Genomic DNA, 18,658 nt, shown 5'->3' with positions numbered 1-18,658 from the left:
TTTTTAGGTATACCAGACAATATTTTTGACAGATATCTATTCCTAATGGATTGTTTTTAAAAGCACTTGATTTTTTAAAAAAATGTTACATGTTATCATCTCATATTAAAATCTTGACACTACAATAACACATAATTTTCAGGTCACCAAAAGTGGAGCTCTTTTGACAGTTGACAGGTCTGTCTTGACGAAAATAATTAATATACTGTTATAGCTAGGGAAAAAAATGATTTGAGTGTCGGTTGTAGGATTGTGAGTGGGACTGTGCGTATGAGCCAAATTTATCTTTATCTAAACATTTTCAGACATTTGTCTTGCAACTGCACAGAACAAAATCTCTACTTTTTAATATCCACAAATATTATTTTTAGAGCAAAGTCTCTTTTTGTTGTCCTTACAGGGGAATTCTCATGGGACGATACACATTTGGGTGACTTTCCTTGCTCAAATGTCACACCATGCTAATCATTTTATGGCCATGCTAATGAAGTTTGCTTATCTAATGATGTCCCTTGCTCCATAGACTCTCATTAGTCAGTGGGCCCTGCTGAGTTATTAGGAATTAGACATTACAATAAGGATTTAGGATGGTTGTCTAGCATAGTGGGCTAAGATCATATCTGGAAACTCTCTGGTTTTTCGCCCAGAGACTTCAGATGAACCGCTGCTTCTCCGCGTCACTGCGGGGAAATTCTGAAACGCGCAATCGGTGTTGCAAATTGCCCCACTGCCCCATCCACTTCCCCAACAAAAGTGGCATGTGTCCCGCAACCTCTGTGGGACCACCCGCGATGTCAGTGGGACCACCTGCTGATGTCAGCAGGACCTCATTCCCTCATCCTGCAAGGGTTGTTCTATGTAGCCATAGCTAGAGAGTTTCCAGGTATGGCTAAGGTAAAGCTAAAACACATACAAGTGACAAATATATGCAGCTTATATCATGTAAGAACTATAAATTGTTATAGCAATGCAATTTAATGTAATAATATCAATAGTTGGTGTTCCAGTCGGACTTTCCCTTTAATAGATTAGCAAACTCTCATTATAATACTACTTGTACCAGGGTTAAAGGTTTTTTTCTTGTTAACAAAAAAAAAAGGGTTCTATCAGTCCTACCTGATCTTCACGCTAACCTTGTAAGCAATATAAAGCAGTTTCTGCTAATACAGCATGAAACCAAAGATAATTAAAGAAGTACCAAACCATTGTTTTTTTTTTTTTTATCTAGGCCATGGCATAATTAAGCTTCATTGTTCTGTAGATAAAGAGACATTTAAATTCTTTAAATATTTCAAATTCACACGATTTTCGTAAAGTAACTTAGAACTAAATATAACAAAAGGACACGATCACTTTTTCTCAGTTTCTGGGTGTACTTCAGCTAAATGTGGCTAAATATATCTGACATAAGTACGAATAGTGACAACAATTAAAGCTTTGCCCAAAGCTATGTTTATCTTTGTCAAAAATTGAGACTGCCATCACTTAATCCCAACCTGTCTTTTCTAGGGACGTGATTATAACAATGTATATGTTCTTAATTGTTTATGTGCTGGATTTTTAACCTTTGATTGAACATATTTGGCATTGGTATAACATGCACAATGGTAAAAGTGGTGTCGTCACCATAGCAACCAGTAGAGTGCTTCTTCTGTTTGCTCCACTCCACTGTTTTCCATCAGAAGTGCTCTTTATTCTTTTTGTAAATGCAGTTGTGTAACTACAAGGATTCCGTATCAGTAAAGTGTCCTTGTTTCTTTTCAGTCTTCAGCGTGGACTGCAGCACAGTGGAGTGCCCTCCAGTTCAGCAAGTTGTATGCCCACCAGATAGCTATGAGACACAAGTCCGGCTCACCGCCGATGGATGCTGTACCCTGCCTACGAGGTTTGTTGTTCATAATAAAAGACTTGGTTTGGTAGGACCAAAGTGGCCAACATTTCTTATTTGCTTGATATAACTTTTAAGTTAATTTTGGGACCCAAAAGTTTTTTTTCATAAATGTGGTGCCTGATCTTAGAAAAAAAGGACATCAGTGATGTCACATACATTGGGAGAGTTCTGTGTAAAAGAAATTATGATGATGATGTCTTGAAGCATGTGACAAAATGGCTAAAACAGTAGGATAATAGCATTGGTTACTATGGCAACTAGACCACCTTACTTGAATTACTTGTTGAGTCAGATTCTATTCTGTTCTGGGTGCCACCAGTGGTTAATTCCAGTCTCCATAACGGCAATATGGAAAACAGATATAGCCACTTTGGCCCTGGAGTCGTAACACCTTTTATTGGGCCAATGTAGAAAAATAGGTTCCAAAAGCTTTGATTAAAGACGTCAGCCCAACACTGGGGCAATGCATTCCCAAACGGGCAACTGCCCTCTCATTACCAACCAAAAACTAAAATAATAGTTTCAAAAAGATGTTTCTCTTGTAACAGATTTTGGGATGGTCATATACAAAATCAACTGTATGCTATTTAACTACAAATTGGGCGATGGGACTTTTAGTACAAGATCCTCTGCTTTGCACTTTCTTGCCGTTCTTTGTCCTGGACCAAATGTTGGCAATTTAATTTGTTTTCATTTGTACGTGTCTGCTGTACTCCACACCTGGCTAGTTCTGGCAAAGAATAATATGTAACGGCTATTTATTTAAGAATGACAGATTCAATTACTGTATTTTACAAAAATAGCATAAAAAATGCATTTAACCGTTCACACACTTGCTTGATTTAAGAAGCACTTCGCAAAACTCTATAGCACACACACTCACATGCACACACACACATGCACACACACACACATGCACACACACACGTATACTGTATATACAGCTATTTTAATGGAATTTTTAAAATAATTAGGAATAACATTTCATTTGTCTCAGCAATACTGTTTCTTAATTTAAAGAACACTGGCTAACAGCCAGGCACATAATGGGCATCTAGCGACTGGTAATGGAATAAGAGGGAGTTTTACATATTATTAACAGCCACATCTCAATGAGAGAAAGCATTACAGTGCATGGGCACTAATGATTAGGTAAATCACTACTACCACTGAGAAAGCAAGCCTGGCTTATAAAACGTAGGGGACAGAGAACGTTTCCGCTTCACGCATCCCAGGCAAAAATGAGTAACGGCAACAGTCAAGAAACAAATTAAGAATAATTCATTGTGTTTTCTGCTTAACAGAAAAGAAAAAAGAAACTGTGAGTAGCGTACACATAATCCAAAATAATCAAGTAGAGAGATTTCGCAAAGCATTAATCATATCCGAGACAGATTTATAACTTGGTTGTTAATAGGCTAATTTCATAACATGCTGAAACAGGAGCTCAAGGGAGAGTTTAAGGTCCGAATGATCGGTAAATCTTAAACCCGATAGCAAAGAGTGGAAGAAAAGATGTTTTGTAGATAGAAGAAAATACACTAAAACAATATAACTAGATAAGCACAGTTAAAACTCCAATGCTACTTAGCAATGTATATATATCTTCTATAAATTATGATGTAACTGTTTTTATTATACACGAGTATAATAAAAGAAAAGTATGCGAATAATAGACATAAACATACCTGGGAGCCTCACAGGGCCACCTGAAGGTCTCTCTTCTTCTCTAGGTGAATGGCTTCACGAAGGGGGATAGGCGTGCCCCAAACAGTATGAGGAAAGTCAGTGGACGTGGCTTAATGATGTTCCCCTGCCCAGAGACTTTAATATTCAATGACAGTTTGTTTAGTTTGTTTAGTGTAGATATATTTAGGAAGATAGACAAACGTCTATCAGGTTTAGCCTATCACACACTCCTGTTGCTGCTGTTGGTCCAAAATGGCCCACCATACACATATTTAAGCATTCATTGTGATATGAGTGGAAATATCAGTTCTTCACTCTGAAATACCAATTCTGTTTTTCCATGGAATGAACCTATCCCAGTATGTTTATTATTTTATTTTTACAGCTTCATATTTCACTCATTATTTCTAGAGAACATACATCCAATCATGTCTTGAAGTGTCATGGTTTGAGCCTTCATTAAAAAAGAAATCCCTTTATAAATATGGCTTCAATAACCCATTTTATTTCTTTTTAGTAATACTTGCGAGAGAGTACCTGTAAAATGCTCCATCAGAGGCCACACAAAAGGTCCATGGCCTGTAGGATACGTCCTCTTCATGACTTGCCTACTTTGTGTGTGTTTTTATGGAATATGCAACCCAAACTTTACTAAATATAGAAAGTGACCACAAATTTGTGGGTTTACTTTTCTGTAAGCCATTCTCTGTCATTGTATTTGTAGACAAACCGCTTTATTTTTCAGACCTTCCCAGGAATACCATGAAAACAAAATGTTTATGTCATATTCTCTGGTCCAACAGCTCAATAAAAGTGAGTTGTGTTGGTCTAAAGCTTGTACAATCACTTATACTACTATTCATCAGCGGGGAAGGACAGTCAAAGGCCTGGACATGGTTTAATCCTTAAAATATATTAACTTGCTTATCTCCAAAAAAACTGTAATTCATGCATTTTGCTATGTATTAGAAAGGTTGGCGAAATAATCAGACGTAGCTGGCTTTACAATATTCAAATTATCTTCAGGCAACAGCAGACAAAATTTATTTTTAAGTAAAAAAATAAATATATATTATTGAAATAACCAATGCAAACTCTCTTGATAAAATGTATGTAGCATTACAGTGGCTCTTTTTTATCTTTTAAATCGGTGCAAGTTTATTATGCCACTGCTTCGATAATATATTTCTTGATAATTCTGCATGTTCTTTAGACTTTAAGATGAGTCTGATAACTTGTTCAGAATTCTAATAGTTTGTAATAAATAGTAAAGCGGATGCTCCACAGGCTGTTGGTATCTTTCTCTAGTTGCAATTGCTATGGAAATATTTTTTTTCCATCAGAACTAGGGTTATCAAATGTGGCTTTCTTTCATACATGAATACGTTGGGTGGTCATCAAACAGCAAATTACTTGAGACATTATGTTGAATCAGCTGCTCTTGATTGACCACAATATTAAATCAATGAGGCCCGATTCAGCAGGAACGTTCCATTGGTTTCTGTGGTGAATGCACCAACTTTCTAGATAACCTCCAGAAGAATACATAAACACAGTGACATAGACATCTAACTCATGATATCTCTCATGGTACTAGATGTATGGTTGGCCGTAAAATACATTGGCATATTCCAAAAGGAGCTTGGGTCTTCTTCCATAGAAAGTTTAATTGAATTATTGAAGGTAAATAATATTTTATGTTTTGTTCTATACCCTGTTCTCAGGTTGAAACAGTTGTTACATGCTCTTCCCAAAAACGAAATGGCTAAGAACTTTGTAATAGCCATACACTCAACAACAGGACACAAGATCATACACAGGTGCTAATGAAGGCCCATTTCATATTCATTCTTGTACTTGTACCTGTTCACTCACATGATCACTGTCAAGGATAAAGCAAACATATGTCCTGTTAATACAACCGAGACCTGTGTCTGAATCTACAAATAGAATCCAGAGACCTGTGATTTGCCATATCCCAAAAATAGAACCCAGATTATCGGAAAGCTTTGACTGCTACGGCCTGCTTACAACTGTCTTGTTGCTTGCCAAAGATTTATGTATTTTCTCATAATCATCCCACATAAATCTCTTGAAACACATTGGGATCCCTATGTGACACACACATAGCCTTATTAACGTCAAAATAAGCCTCTCTGATTTAGGGTGCAATATATGAAAACAATGCATTGCATTCTGGTCCCTCATTCACTGAAGACATTAAATAAAATTGGGATCTCTCAAACATAGATCTTGTTTAACACCTGTCCAGTCGCTAGAAAATGCATTGACATTCATCATGTGAATAGATGGCATCAGCCATGCGTATTAACTTGTTAAAGTCATGGGAAGAAAGGATTGCTTTCCTCCATTAAGACTAATAGCACAGATTTTTCATATAGCCAAAGTGGCGCACATGTGTCACTGTTTGTCTTTAAATTTCATTCATCCACAAAAAAGAAATAATGGAAATAATGTTATTTTAATAATAAAAAAAATATTAATATATTAACGTTTGGACAAATCAAAAGCAAACATTATCTGCTTGTGCAATTTTTCCATCTCGGGCATAGAAACAAGTGTAACATTTCAGGCTGCCCTTGGCCTTTGCTGAGGCTGCGTGGTTAAATGGATTTGCTTTTAAAATGTTTTAAATCTTTCCAGCGCAAAGTGCGTATCACGAGACAAACAATTCTATTGTAATACTATGATATATGCAATGTAGGGTGTTTAGCGTGTTTCTAATTTAAATGTTTCCTATACTGAGAATTGACAATCCAATGGGCTCAGTAGAGTCTGCTCTGGTTGCTCCATGTTCAAGGTGATAGTTTTGACAAAACTTTTATTTTTTTTCTGGAATGGGTAGGTAATTATAAAGGAGGTTGAGAATTGGGAAGTCCATTTCAACACGAAATTAGAAGGCAACTCAGAGAGATCTTAGTCCCTGTGGACACACACTTTGTTTAAAAGTGAAATATACATTGGTGGCCCCAGCGCTATAAATATTTGCCCCATGTCGCAACCATCAGCCTTATTTTACCTATAGTCCTTGGGTGCACAGGATACCTGATTGCATGCCAGCTTTCAAGATCATACGGCGTCTAAATTTTTTAACATATAGATAATGATAAAATGTTCAGTTTACCCTAAAAACATTCACAATGTACACTAAAAATCTTTTAAAACTTATACATGCGAGATTCAAATCAGTGAACTGTTTTGATTTTCGCTGGTAATGAAAATCTCTTGTTTTATTGGGTTTGCAGTTACGAAAACGCCTGCAACACCTTCTTTAAAATGCTTAGCTGTTGATTTTAAATCACTAAAGTATTAGGTTTTGCAAATGTAGGCTCCAAAAGCCTTGCTGACTGTCAATAGCACAAGAACAGTGTATATTATTTTTAATTGTGGCTTCCATCTTTATGTACAAATCAGAAGTTGGCGTTTCCTAGGAGTGAAGTTATATTTTTAAAGACACTTTTACCTGTTTAACCCCTTAATGACAAAGCCCGTACATGTACGGTCTCAAAATGCATTGTTTTCAATGGGGATAGGGACCGCCCATTGTCCTTAAGGGGTTAAAACCGTTTTATTTGCATTTCTAAAAGATAACAAAAACAGTTGCATTAATACGATCAATATTGAGAAGCAGCACAATCCTAAAGGTAAAAGAGGCATATATTATATAAACAATATAAACAAGTAAATGCTCCTTGTACGGTATATCTCCAAAATATATTGGTAATTAGTGTGGTCATCTAGGTGATGGTTGACAAGACATTACAAAATACAAAAGGGTTAGTCGGGAAATACTTTCAAGCAATATTTAAGTCTCTCACTGTGTTCTCATGCACTGAAAGAGAATAAAGTAAGGTGTGTGATTTATATGCAGTTTGCACATTTACAAAGCTAGATCTTACAGTGGCAATTATCATCCATTAACCACGGAAGTGGTGGGGCTAATGAATGGGCTATTAGACCCACATAGGAGATTCAGAGGTCGCGTTTGGAAGAGAAAAGAGTTTATGTTTCTGTGTACTTGCTAAATAGGATCGCCAGTCCCTTAGATTGATGCATCTGTGAGCTTAATTTATGTTTTGTTTGCATTATAGTTATATTTTAGTTTAGTTGGAGGGTATTTTGGGAGGTGTTAGTCATTGCGATGTTTTGGAGTTGAGTAGATGCATTTTATGGTCTTCTACTCTTACCATATCTATGTTATAGTGCCTTGGTGCTATCTCCAAGAAGGTAATGCTTTGCCAACCATTGCCTCCCCAAACTGTTAATTAATGTCTGGAATGACCTAAACCAGGCAATGGGCCTGTCCATCTCTACATAACATAGTTTCAGCTCGACAAGGAATATAGTTGATAATTGTCTAGGTTCCTTTTTCAGAATGGGTTGGGTTAACACTAAAGGTGGATAAATTAAACTTTTTTTCCCAGTCCAACTTTTAAAATAACGGCTATTACAAGTATAGTTTAACATAAGTAAGCTTCACTTAATCATTGTCTTTAGACAATGAATGTGTCATCTCCACGAGTTTATACCCTCCCCCTTCTCGAGTTATACATCAGCATATCTAAGATCATCCCTCAATGATGTTTGCAGCAAATATATTTTAATATATCAATAGGGATTTCCTAAGCTGATGAAAAACAATTGGAGGTAAATGAAAAACACTAAACAACATTTTATGTTTTTCCTTCTATTTTCCCTGTGCCCTTTGTGCCTAGAACCAAGGGATATAGCGATAACACAAGCTCTTTTATAGTTTATTAAAAGAAAGCTGTTTTTCATTATTTCGCAGTTTAATAAAGAAGCGAGCCAAGAATAAAATACTGTTCCGTTTCATTTTTAGCTCCGAGACACATGTTATTAAATACATATTGTCGAGGGAAATTTGTCCTGAGCACAGTAGTGCCATTCTTTATGTCTCACATTTTACTTTCACTTGTTATTACAATTATAATGGCAGCTCCGAAGCTCCAAATGGTCCTTGGGAGGGAATGCAGGCTGTCAAAAGTGCACTCATCCATTGCAAATATGTTTAATAGCAATTGATAGCAATTAATAGCATGCCAGCCATCGCTTAGATTGAAAGAAAACCATTTTGATCTTTCAAGCTCAGCAGTCCTGAAACGTCTGCTACATTATTTTCCTGTCTGCGTGCTTGGCCTGGCCGGTAAAGCCGTTACATTGCATTTTTGTAACTTGCATTGGGATGACCTGTTATGTCGTTAATCGTCATGACATGACTTAGGATGTCATTTTCCATTGCATAATGACAGCGTAACCTTTTATTTTTTATTTTTTGTATTACAAGTAATGCTTGGATTATTTGTTGCGTTGTATTGCAGCATTAAAACAAAAAAATATAAAAACAAATTACAAGAATAAGCTGGGGAGAAGTTATTGTTGGTTCTTGGTGAAATCCATGTGGGAATGCTTTATGTTGTGTGTAAGGACTTTAATATATATATATATATAGGTAAAATTTAACCTTTACATTGTATCCTAAGCTATTGCTTACCATCATGCAAAAGATGTAAGAAGTAGGAACTCTCAGATTTTTTTACCCCAATCTTGGGGTGAGTGGGCAAATTCTCAAAGTCACACCAACTTGGGAAGTCGATGAAGTGGGATGAAGGCAGGGTCAACCACTCACCTTAGCCAAATAGCTACCCTGTGACACTAGTGTTCCTGCGAGCTGCAGTGGAGGTCTATGCTATTGCCTTTTTACCTTCCTGGGCCAGCCACAGGAGAGGATCTCGCCAACTGGCCCATGCTCCCCACTGCAAAAGTGGTACGACAGAAGGTCAGCATCTGAAAACGTTTTTTTCTCCCCAAAAATGAGACTGTTGGTAGGTATATGATAGAATGCAACAGTTACCTATTCCTACAAGCAATACTTTGTTTTCGTTTTTTTTTTTTTTTTTTTTAATTTTTATTCAATGCTGTATGATTTTTAAAAATATTATTCTTTAAACATTAATTAATACTCATTGCGGCTTTGGTCACAAATGACATTTTAAAGTCTATACGACTCCCAGAAATGTTCTTACCCCCATATAGTGTAGGGATTAACTTTCATTAGGATTCCCTATTAATTCTGGAATAAAGAGTGCAATTACAGCGTGTTACCAGTGTTATCATTTACAGTGTGTAATTAATGTGGCATTACCACTGCAGAAATGCCATGATGCCTGGGTTCCCAAGGACATAAATATTCAGCTATTTCACATTCATTTATTTTTGTAGGTTTAGTTCAAATTGATCTAAAACAGCTTATAAAACACAGCTTTTAAAAGGAAAATATGTTGATGTCTTTATTCGTTTCAACCACTTGTAAAAACAAGTAAGCCATCAACACCTACCTTCCAACATGCAAAAAAAGTAGATTGAAATGAAATATTTTAGCTGTGCCCCATGTAGACCTGGCACTCCATAAACAACGCAACATATATATGCAAATTCACACATTTTATACCATACATCAAGGACAAATACGTGCCTTCAATTGGATATGGATAGGGAATAATCAAAATAGACCCCAAACAGTAACACATAATGAAATTAGCAGAATATTGGTAAACTAAGCAGAGCAGCAAAGAGGTGGCTAAAAGTGGAGCCTCAAAATCCTATGTTGAAAAAGGCATCATAGAATCTATGATATTATTTTATTTAGGCACCATCATGTTCCTCTGAGCTGTACACAGCTGTATTGGTAGATAGAATATAAGTAGTGTGTCACATAACAATGTGAACTTACAGAAACGAAAGGTGGGAGCTCAAACAAGCTTACAATTTAGAAGTGGATTGGGTGAAAACGATTGAGGGGGACCAGGCAAATGACTATATCTCATTATTTTATTTTTTAATATTACTAGATATCGATATAAAAGTAACATACATATATTCTGAATGTACCCATAGACCCAACACTTTCTCGGTTAATCAATATTTCTTCTCAAATATACCGTAAGGTGATTGGGCATTGACCGTTCCTCCTGTGGTCCACAGGGATGACGTACTTTAGTCATACACCAAAGGTGACCATATAATGGCAATATGTTTACTTGTGAGTTGGAATTAATATAGTCCTCCTACTGGGTTTGTGGAATTTACAGAGCTGAACTGTTACACCCACCTTGGTGGTTGATGCATCCTCACCTACTTGGAAGCGAGGACGTTAACCTGATTCTGGTTGTCTACAGAACTCTTACAGAATAAACACAAGGAACATTTCTTACTGGACCATTCTATTATTTTTGCCAGTGATAAGACCACTTTATTTTTTTAATTCACACCACAATTACTTTTTGGAAATATATTTGGAAATAACACCTTTTGTGCGGGGGAAGCAGTTTTCATTTGCACCTCCTGATGTTCTTTTGGACCAGCTGATTCAAGAAGGGAAGTTAAGGGTGCTAACTGAAATTGTTTCCCCCAACATACTGAACAACAGAGACCAATTTGCGTATAAAACAGACATCAATTTTTGTCTTTTTTGCAAAGACCCTACAATAAAATGCTCTGGCACACAAAATAAATAAATCTCGTGTTATGGGTACTTTTTCCTTTATCTGTGTAACTGATCTGAACCTTTGACAATGACCACCTTTTTCTTTGATCACAGATGTGAATGCCTATCTGGCCTGTGCAGTTTCCCTGTATGTGAAGCTGGATCCATCCCCAGGATAGTTTCTCGTGGCAATGGGACGCCTGGCCAATGCTGTGATGTGTTTGAATGCGTTAATGGTAAGTGGGTTTACCCCTTTTTACGTTTTTAGTGTAAAACCTGAGGATGCGGCTTTCAATGATTAGATTATAGACAAAGACCTTTGTGTGTCAGCGAAAAAAGAAAATAAATAGGCAGGTGGCAGCATAAAGAAATTCGAGGTTATAATGAGGACATTCGTTTTTTCAGTTCTTTAACCTTTCAAAGGGTTTACAAGTTGGCTGGATCTGTTTAATTAATAGTTTAAGAGAAGATTACAGTTTGCATTCAGGCTGTACATCAATGAAAAGGAAGGAACAAGGGATATGCATCAAAGGTGACTTAATGATTTGGAGGGTGTGGGGCTGTTCATTTATCTGATTTAATCATGCAGCAGTTGCAGTTCATTTCATACTAAAAGAATTCATTGCTGACCCCCCCCCCTCCTTTGGTCAAGCAGGGAGCTGTCTCGTCTCATATCATTACCCAAATAAGATCAAAAGCAACCAGTAACTTTAGTGTATGTAACGATTTTGACGTAGAGGTCCAAAGTAGATAAATCCCATCAAAAGAGATCACTCAGTTATGGTGATCAGTGGCTTGAGACTAACAGCTGTTTTCTGTTCACGTGAGAATGTTTTCAGATGCTACAGATTGTCTAAAACATATAAAGTACTTCCATGCTTTATAGATCACACAACAATGCCGGACATTTTTTAGTTTACGCTAAAAAGTGGTATTTATTATAACTGATGACGCCCAGAACCCATAATTCCACCATATTTTTGATTTTATAGCTTGGAAATACACCTTGAGACATTTCAACGAATATCAAGTTTTAAATAGCAAGGGTTTTGAAAATACTGTATATCTTTTAGAGATATGCGCTAGCGGACAAGACTCTTTTAGGGGATTAATAATGTAATACCAAAGAATATGTGGATTATTCTACAGAGACCTGATGTACCTACTGATTTTCTGACATTACATCTAAACCTAACAAAAAGAAATCTAAACCTACTGTGTTTGGAATCTCTTTATCAGGACAGGCCAAAATCCAACTCACAATTATAAAAAACAACAAAAAAAACTCCATAAACCTAATTTTATTCTCTACTCCGTTGGCATTTGTTGGTGTTTGATCCTTCAAGTGGGTGGAGGTTATTTGTGTGATAGAAATGTTGTAGCTCTGAAATTGACATGTTTAATACAGAAAATGAAAAGCAAGATTGTATACTTATCAAATCATCATTGATTACAATTGCAGACTATTTACAGTATGTTGATTGTAATTATGGACTAAATGGTGCGCCAATTAGTCATCTTAGTTAGTGATATGAATGTATTTTCCTTAGAGAGTATTTAACAAGCAAAATGTGCGTTTCATTAGGCACACCGAGAATGTTGTCTTTTTTTGCCTACTTTTTTCTTAATTTGTTTTGTGTCTCAAACTAAATGTGAATAAAAAATTCACAAAAAACATCATTTTCTACTCAAGGTTAAGAAAATAAACCGTTTTTTGGGCCCGTTCTAGGGTACATTTATGATTTTTCCAGATTTGTGTTCTGAAACCTCATAGCTCCATAGAGTATCAAATCTCAAAATCCCGGTTCTATGAACAATTTTAAAAGGTGTATATAACATTATGGAACCTAGTTTAAATTTTCGTAATTTTTTAAAAATTCCTTAAAAAAATGAAATAAAAACCCAGGAGTGAGCCCATTTTGCCACTATGAGTAAGCAACACAAATGGTCTAAACCTATAATATGTAGTGTTGGCAGAAGAGTTTGCAGGAGAATTGTGATTTCTACACATGAGCATCACAATTTATTATAAAGGTCCAACACTGGTGAGCTTCTGCTACAAGAAGACCTTAGCTGGCTATTTATAGTTAAATCGGGGCAAATGTTTGAAAGTCATCTTAGCACTTACACTAAATTATGGTGAGCTGGCTTGGACATTCTTGCAGCAGATACTTGTCTGCGTTGACCGTTCATACTGCAAAATGATTCAGTAGGCTGAAACCAGAAGTCTCCTGCCAACTCCTTATTTAATGAATAAACCCATTTAATTATTTATCCAGTGCCTTTTTTATTTGTACGTATACCTACTACTGTATAACTTTAGAGCACAGCACAGAGTGGAATAGCATAAGTCATTGGGTTCAAATACATGTGAAGTTTATTTATTGTATTTATGTTTCCTGTGCTGTGCTTTCTGTACATTTTCACCAGAAAATTGTATGACATACAAGTACAGTTTTACGATGTTGAACACAATAGTGTCTGTAGCTAGCAAACAAAATAAAACAAGAGTCGTGTTTGTAAAATGGGTTATGAATTTGCAAAGTCACAAAAAGGATTGTAGAGTTAGGGAACTGAGCTTAGTCACAAAAAGAATTGTAGAGTTAGAGGATTGGGCTTTGTGATATATATATATATATATATATATATATATATATATATATATATATATTAGCATAAGTAGACAGAAAGCACCATTGACTGGATAGAAAAGGAGGTCACCATCAGGTAAAGCTGAATATACATAGTACCGTGATTTCAAAGGAGACAGCAATGGCCATTTGTGGAATGATCACCTGGTAGGGCAAACAGGGATGGTGGAAAAACCCAAGCAGAAATTACCACCATTCTTTCTCACCACCTCTGCATACTCTCAGATTCTTCCTCTAATATTCTATCCATTGAATATGTAAAGGTTACATGGCTTTATTCAATAAATAACTAATATAACATAATCTGACTAATGAGGCCTCTTGCCCCAATCAGAATAAATTAGTCGATCACGGATTGTTGGGTCTTTTTCGATTGACATCTCAGTATTGTAGTTTTGGAACAAGACATTCCCAAGTTATAATTGGTTAATTAGATGCAAATTCCTGATATACTCAATCATTGCTTATTCTTCTAAATCGAAACAGGGTGCCTTAGTGCATAATTATGGCAGTATAGACAATGGTGGTTTCGTCAGCGAATATCTGAGAGCTTCTTTGTCAAAAGCTGAGCTCTAAACCCAAGGTCACTTTAGGACAAGGAGAGATGTTGTTTGCGTGCGCCATTAGGCACATTGCCATTTGAAAGAAATGAGCTTGAATGTTGAATCAGCCCTGTGGCCTGTTTTTTGGTTTGTTTGTTTGTTTTGGTTACAGGAGCAGCCACCATTCATTTTTATACTGTTTCCTGGGCAGTAAAACATATTTCCAGGAAGAGGAACCTTACAATTAGAAGCTTTATTGACCTGAATGGTGTCCTAAAAAATCCATATTTAGTCAAAGATGGTTCACATTCTTATTCTTCATATTATTATTATCATACACTATTCCGTTGGAGGTGTATTAGCATCTGGTTTTCAACGTTTCAGCTAAATTTTGGTGTTTTTCCATAGAAAGTCTTATATTGAATTTTCTCTTATTTGGAGAATATATTATTTGGATTTTCTCTTAAAATTTAAGAATAAAAAGTTTAGTGTCACTTTAAAGTGTTATAACTTGTGAGAATTGTTGACTTCCATCAAATCATTGATGGAAGTCAATATAGCCAGCAATAAGTATGAAGAGGACATGTTTCTGGGGTCACTGATTCTAGTAGCGCTCTTGTCTGAATAGTCACATTCTATTGCTGGTATTATCTTTAAGTATGGTTAGTATGGATTCTGTCATCAATGCTTTGTCTTTGGTGATTTCCTTTTTAATAACTGATGAAGCAAAGCTTCTGAGAAAAAAAATTCTATAATCCCCCTAATTATAAAGCCTTTTCTTTTCTTCAGTTGTGCTTCAAACCTTTTAGTTCCTTGTATGGCTAGAGTGTAGAATTGCATTTTTTTTCATTAATTAGTCATTTTATCGTTCACTAAAGAGGCAAACGTTTTGTGGTTAGCTTCCCCTAACTTGAGGTCACGGATATTTGTGGGATTAGTGGTTTAAATGAAAAGTCAAATCCGCTGTGAAACCTGTTGCTGCAGAAAAAGGGAATTAATTGGAAAAGTGTGTCCTTTATGAACTACATGCACAGCATCAGGGAAAATGTGTGTTATAGAGATGGAAACAAATGCAAAATAAGGCAATAAAAACAGCTTTTCCACTTATATCCCTTCAATTTTCATAATGAGTGTTTTAAAAATAGCAGTGTAGGTGTGTGGGTTCTGATGATATGACACATAATTATTAATTATTATAATAATGAATTCTAAAGGAATACAGGTGAATTTTAATACAAACAGAACCTACTCAATTGTATGATGTGACTTCAAATTGTCATACCTGGGAATTTCTCGGCTCCGGCTACCCGGAGCCTTTCCTTGCGGGACGCGGCCAGGACTGCACACTGACGTCAGTGGGCAGTCCCGCTGACGTTGGGGGCGGTCCCGCTGACGTTGGGGGCGTTCCTGCTGACGGCAGCGGGAACACCTCTATTTTAAGGAGAAAATGGGCGAGGAGTGGGGCGTGTCAAGACCCCGCTCCTGTGACCCGGAGGATTTGGGTGTTGACCCGGAGAACCGGAGGAGCAATGCTCACCCGGCAATCTCCGAGTCAAACCTGGAAAGTTCCCAGGTATGCAAATTGTGCAAAATTGGGTTGCTTTGATTCACATTGCAATTATGTTATTTTATGTATCAGGAGGTATAGGACGACATGGAGCTCTAAACTAAAATTCCAGCATACTGGAAAAAATCCCTGATCCCTGTTACCATGCATGGATCAGGGATTGTGACATCATGCCCCATCCTCACTGTAAACCCCCCCTACAAAAAATAAATAAAAATATTTAGTTCATTTTTTTGGTATTTTAAAATAAAAATGTGTTCACTTCAACTCCCATCACTGTCAGTAAGAGAGAGTGATAGTAGTGATGGGAATTGTAGTCCTAAAAACAGATCCACCAGAGATTCAAGAAGGTTGGCATACTTGGCAAGTTTGTAAAACTGCATCTATTGTTTTCTATTTTTACTGAATTGTGATCGGACGCATGGTTTACCCAATACTATGGACCTATGAATCGCTTAAGTTATTCTGAAAACACACTGTGTGCTGGTTTCCCTAGGTAAACTTGAAATTGGTTATAGGATTGTTAGCTATATGTAGCTATAGTAAAACTTCAAAAACTGACCTGATCTCTAACAGGGAGAAATGTAACCGGTATGGAATGTTCTGGGGCATTGGATCTATAACTTTAGACTATATTAATTGCAGCTAATTGCCGTACAATAAGGGGTGCCATTGATCTCTGTTGGGAGGTGGTACTGACTCCTCGCATCCCATCTCTTATAATACCCACATTGAACAGCCATATGTGTGCGTAGATAAATCAACTGGCATGCTCTAGAGTAGCATCTTGGGGAGAAAAAAATGAAATCGTGACTTTCCTGCCGATCCTGAGATTCACGAGCGATTGTTTAGACCAAACCTAAAATATATTAATTCTCAGCCTGACTTGGTAAACATAGATTTACCTTTTTTTGACAAAATACCAAAGCTAGGAAAAGCTTTTGTTCTGTTGCAATACAATGATTTGATGTAAAAACTCTGCATACAGTTTATTACTATTTAAAATGTAGCTTGGTTTTATTGACTCTTTTTTTAATGATATTTGTGTTTTTCCCTTTTTTTTTAAGCTGAAGCAGGAGCTTTCACCGTAGGGGAAAATAAATATGTGATATAAAGGAAGCATGGCATGCCGCACAGTAATAAAATAAAAATGTAACTTGTTAGTATTCTGCTGACATTGGTGTAGATCTGGTGGAGCTCAGATGATGTGTCCGTTCTGCTTGTTCTTCTGTGTTGTGTAAGTCTCCGGCTGCTTACACACATCCTTCTTAGAAATGTTAAACATCACATACGGCGATTGTTAAAGGATTTTTGTTGATGCCTTCAGTTTTGCCTAAGGCCTTAGTTTAGAATCACTGTGCTTTTTTGTTCCCTTGCGTTCCACATAAAACAATGATAACGATGAAATTATATATATATATATATCTATATATGTGTGTGAGTGTGTTAGTTATACCTCAATTCCACAGTTCCCCTTCTCCTCTTGCCTCTTCTTATTTTCTTCGTCCCATTCTCCCTGCTATCAAGACTCCTATCCAGGTATTTCCGCAAAATGGCGGAGCCTCCGCACACACCCTCTCCCCTGATTGGAGGAACAGGACAGAGGCTGGACGCTTGGATAATGGAGCTGATAGCGGGGAGAAGCAGACGAAGAAACAAGACAGAGGAATACGGAGAGGCACGAGAAGAAGAGGAGCTTAGAAACAGGAGACAGGGCCACGGAAGTGGTCAGTGGAGAAGGTTGGGAGACATTGACGTTCTGTGAGAGAGGGAATGAATGAAAATGTTAGAAAGAGCGAGTGAGCATGTGAAAGCAAAAAGTGGTTTAGATGTTTTTTTTCTCAATAGATTTGTCATATATTCAGGGTTTTTCTTCTTTATTAAGATCCAAAGTTTGGGGAGTCATTTTATAATCAGGGTCATCTTATAATCGAGGAAACGCAGTGAAGTACTTTGCACTTGCACGTACATACATACACGTAGTATTCAACACGCATTCTTCACCTTTAAGTAAATTCATAAAGTAATTTACGTTTACGCGACATCACTGTGAAGCAGCCACTCATTGACAGGGAAATGCTCCCATTGCGATAGATAGGAGTGCTTTCGGCACATGCACGTGGTGGTGGTCTTATTAGGCCTCTAGACTCTTTGCCGACCCAACAAATCCATGCTATCTGGACAGGGAAAGAGGCAGATGCATATAGGGGGTTTTTGCAGAATCCTTCCATGCATTTACAAGGGGAACCACATGAAAATTTAAAATGAGATGCACAGCTTTCGTATGCATTACAATTGCATTTGATGGCTGGATTTGCCCCTTAATTTATACACATCTACACAACACACGTTATGATATATTAAATACACATCTACTTCTAGAGCTGTATAACACTGTAATACACTCATACCCAGCAAAATGAAAACGTGTTACAGTGACAAATGCATAATAAAAATTGGTAGAATGTAAAGCTTTATACAGTTAAAAGTATTTAGCCCTAAATTGTGTTTAAGGTTCAAGGTCCTCCTCGAGTGCTATTTAGATTCCGTACAGCAACACTCAACAGCCTATTTCCGGAGATTTCTTGAAAGCTTCATTCACAACAAACAATATGCCCAAGGACAGTCGGAAACCTCTATCTCATCTGTAAATAACAATGACTAGTGTAGATACAAAGCGTCGATCTATAATGTTGTAGCGTCTGTTATGGAAGTGTGTATGAAACGTGCACATGCATGTTATTCAAGGTAAGTGTTTTCCATGTCTTCTTGTCAGGATTCCATGTATTGGCT

The 18,658-nt window shown here is 36.8% G+C and overlaps 1 protein-coding gene across 1 annotated transcript in view; it reads left to right on the top strand.

Annotated features, from left to right (window-relative positions):
• CRIM1 (cysteine rich transmembrane BMP regulator 1) overlaps positions 1 to 18,658 on the top strand; it is a 296,241-nt gene that overhangs the window by 148,118 nt on the left and 129,465 nt on the right. The window contains exons 4-5 of the mRNA XM_053459281.1: positions 1,765 to 1,885; positions 11,220 to 11,341. Of these exons, the coding sequence (XP_053315256.1) occupies positions 1,765 to 1,885; positions 11,220 to 11,341 (243 nt within the window). The remainder of the gene's footprint in view (positions 1 to 1,764; positions 1,886 to 11,219; positions 11,342 to 18,658) is intronic.

This window comes from Spea bombifrons, chromosome 3 (assembly GCF_027358695.1).
Source record: "Spea bombifrons isolate aSpeBom1 chromosome 3, aSpeBom1.2.pri, whole genome shotgun sequence".
NCBI classification, from domain to species: Eukaryota; Metazoa; Chordata; class Amphibia; order Anura; family Pelobatidae; genus Spea; species Spea bombifrons.
This window is presented reverse-complemented; position numbering and strand designations above follow the sequence as displayed.